This window comes from Berghia stephanieae, chromosome 1 (assembly GCF_034508935.2).
Source record: "Berghia stephanieae isolate SIO BIC M18660-M18661 chromosome 1, UCSD_Bste_1.3, whole genome shotgun sequence".
Lineage (NCBI taxonomy): Eukaryota > Metazoa > Mollusca > Gastropoda > Nudibranchia > Aeolidiidae > Berghia > Berghia stephanieae.
Window position 1 is genome coordinate 38,763,216 of NC_088360.1, and position 3,371 is coordinate 38,766,586.

Genomic DNA, 3,371 nt, shown 5'->3' on the forward strand with positions numbered 1-3,371 from the left:
TAATTCCATGATAATGGTAGTTAGTATATGTTTTAAACATCAACTGACAGTCGAGCTATCTTACATGATGAGAATTTAACAGGGTTGTGTCCCTGGTATTTCTTTATTTATTTTTATTAATTATAATTGAGGTTATGATGTGTGGCCGGCGATTGGCGGTGGGGTACAGACATTCAAGCAATATACATATTGAATATAAATGAAAAAAAATAGGATAGATCATAAGCAAATGTTAACTATAGTATAAGATACATGTAGATATAGTTTTGTACAGGTATGACAACTTACGAACATCCATGGAATAGCACAATTAAAATATATACTGGAATTGTATGGCTATACATTGTCTGGTATTGGAATTGAATGGCTATACATTGTCTGGTATTGGAATTGTATGGCTATGCATTGTCTGAAATTGTAATTGTATGGCTATACATTGTCTGGTATTGGAATTGTATGGCTATACATTGTCTGGTGTTGGAATTGTATGGCTATGCATTGTCTGAAATTGTAATTGTATGGCTATACATTGTCTGGTATTGGAATTGTATGGCTATACATTGCCTGTAATTGTCATTGTATGGCTATACATTGTCTGAAATTGTAATTGTATGGCTATACAATGTCTGAAATTGAATAGTTATATTGATAGTGTTGGGCTTTTTTTTTTCTCATTTGATATATCCAGAATTGATAATTTAATATAATAATATAATAATAATGAAATTTATTTATATTGCGCCCACTCCTCTATACAATAAAGCTCTAGGCGCATAACAATAACTTCAATCTATTCAAATTTCTCTCTCTCTCTCTCTCTCTCTCTCTCTCTCTCTCTCTCTCTCTCTCTATCTATCTATCTATCTATCTATCTATCTATCTATCTATCTATCTATCTCTCTCTCACTAATTCTATCTATATATCTATCTCACTCCGAGTCTCTCTCGCTATCTAACACTCTCTCTCTCACACACACACACACATACACACACAAACCTGCTACCATCCAACTATTTAACATATTTAAAAAATAAAGTAATATATATACATATCCTGTATCATCGTCTGCTCAAATAAAATAACTAATGAAGTAAGAATTCTAGAAATAAATAAGTTTTGAAGTGTTTCCTGAAAGTGAGTTCAGTAGGGACGTCACGAAGAGATAAGGGGAGATTGTTCCAGATAGTCGGTGCAAAGTGACTAAAGGATCTGTCAGAGAATTTTTTACCCTTTTTTGGCACTTTAAGTAGACGATGATCACCTGATCTCAATGCACGGGACGGAACGTATGGTTCGACAAGATCATTGAGATAAGCAGGGGCGTTTCCGTGAAAACATTTAAAACACAAGACTCCAACCTTAAAGAGCACCATGGCCCTAATGGGAAGCCAGTGTAAAGTCAAAAGCATTGGAGTCGTGTGTTCTCTCTTATTTCTTCTTGAAACTATTCTAGCAGCTTGATTTTGAAACCGCTGCAGTTTATCAAGTATGAAACCTGGGGAATTAGATAGGAGTGAATTACAATAGTCTAAACGAGTAAAAACAAAAGCAGACACTAGAGTCTTTAAGGAATTTTGATTTCAAAATGCCGAAAGTTGGCCAATACGGCGAATTTCACAATACAGTACTTTGCAAAGTTGTGTCACATGATATTCCATGGACAGGTAACTGCTGAAATAAATTCCCAGGTTTCTGGCGTTTTCAGAAAACATTCACAATGTATAGAACACTGTCATGAATACAGGACAACCATCAATAATCATAGATAATGTTATATAGATAGATGATAATATTTGTATAGCCTCTCTCTCTCTCTCTCTCTCTCTCTCTCTCTCTCTCTCTCTCTGTGTGTGTGTTTGAATGTTATTGTAGATTTTGTAATGATGTAGTGCATTGAGATGTAAACGAATATTGACAGAGAGAAAGAGCGAGCGAGAGAGAGAGAGAGAGAGAGAGAGAGAGAGAGAGAGAGAGCGAGAGAGAGAGATAGAAAGATAGATAGATAAAAAAAAAAAAGAGAGAGAGAGAGAGAGAGAGAGAGAGAGAGAGAGAGAGTGGAAAACGAAAGTACAATTGAAAATAACCATGAAATCATCAACATGCTTAACCATTCTATTATACTTCCAGACACAATTCACGCGACACTTTTGAACCTCTTCCTTCTATCCTGTTAAATACGTTTTGCTTTGAAATTATATTGTTGTTTGAAAGAAAAAATCAAAAGCCAACGTATTTAAAACAAGTGAACTACCTAAAGTTGTTTTTTTAATGTGCCTTTTGATTTCGATCACTGATGAGTTATTATGACATTGGTAGCTACATTTGTGTTTATCGTGTGTATATATTATATCTACAATCCACGATCGTTTTCATAAACGAGGACTAGATAGATTTTGGTATTTACTAGTCTAACAAATAACTTGCTAGTTGTAAACATAAACGGAGCAAGTGACTTAAAAATCGGATTTCATAAAATGCTTTCTAGTCTCTGACTGGCTAGTCCCTTGCCTAGGAATGGACTTTGTAAGGACGGTGACTATTTCGGCTATTTTATTCTGGTAACATCACTCTCTCTAGTACACATCGGCAGGTAAGATACCCACCGTCATACTTTCAACGCAAAAGATTTCCAAAAAGGAAATAAGCAACACATCGGGTATAGATAATATATCGTCCTTTTTCATGATGAAACAAATCACGCGATATTGACTTTCGACTGTTGGAATACAATGATCCCCTTGGTTACGGTTAATTCTATATTTAGGCCAATGGAACTTACTTACTTACTTAGGCCGCCCCTTGGGGCGCCCAACCTGAGCCATAAGTCTTCGCCATTCTGTCCTGTCCTCCATAAGCGTACGCAGCTCCAGGGTGTTGTCCATTCCTGTGTCATCTAGCAGACAGTCAATGTAGGTTTTATTCTGCCTGCTATTCTGGTTCGCTCAGGTGGTTCCCATAGAACAAGACTGCTTGCAATCTCCTCCTTGTGTCTCCAGCAGTGCCCCGCAAGTCTCAGTCTTCTCTTTTGAATCTTCGAGGTCACTGGGGGGAGGTCACTGTAGAGCTCTTCATTTGTTATGTGCTCTTTCCAGCTTACATTGAGGGCCATCCGCAGCATACGTGTGTATGGAAGATGCATTGAAACCCAAACAAATTAAACCAAAGAAATAAAAAAAACAAACAATAAAAAGCAAGAAAGAAAAAAATAATAAAAAACACACACAAAAAAAAAACAACAACAGAGATAGTGTGTTCTGGTGAATTACATTATTTCAGTCAGTTACAATGCCAGCAGAATAACTTTGGTCTCCACTATACTTTCTAACCATTTTTTGTTGTTGTTCTTTGACGTAAACCCTTCATATCGAGT

The 3,371-nt window shown here is 36.2% G+C and overlaps 1 protein-coding gene across 1 annotated transcript; it reads right to left on the reverse strand.

The window, feature by feature from the left end:
* Positions 1-1,083: 1,083 nt before the first annotated feature.
* Positions 1,084-2,836, reverse strand: LOC144968130 (uncharacterized). Its single transcript, XM_078906175.1, has 2 exons — positions 2,815-2,836; positions 1,084-1,496 (listed from the first exon to the last, which is right to left on the reverse strand). Exons 1-2 carry the CDS (start codon positions 2,834-2,836, stop codon positions 1,084-1,086), a joined length of 435 nt encoding a protein of 144 aa, XP_078762301.1.
* Between the last annotated feature and the right edge of the window lie 535 nt (positions 2,837-3,371).

Bases quoted from the DNA above. Each gene is read 5' to 3' on its own strand.
- LOC144968130 (XM_078906175.1), bottom strand. From the start codon at position 2,836: ATGGCGAAGACTTATGGCTCAG. The intron at 1,497-2,814 runs GTTGGGCGCCCC...CTAATTCCCCAG, and splicing joins GGCGAAGACTTATGGCTCAG to GTTTCATACTTGATAAACTG.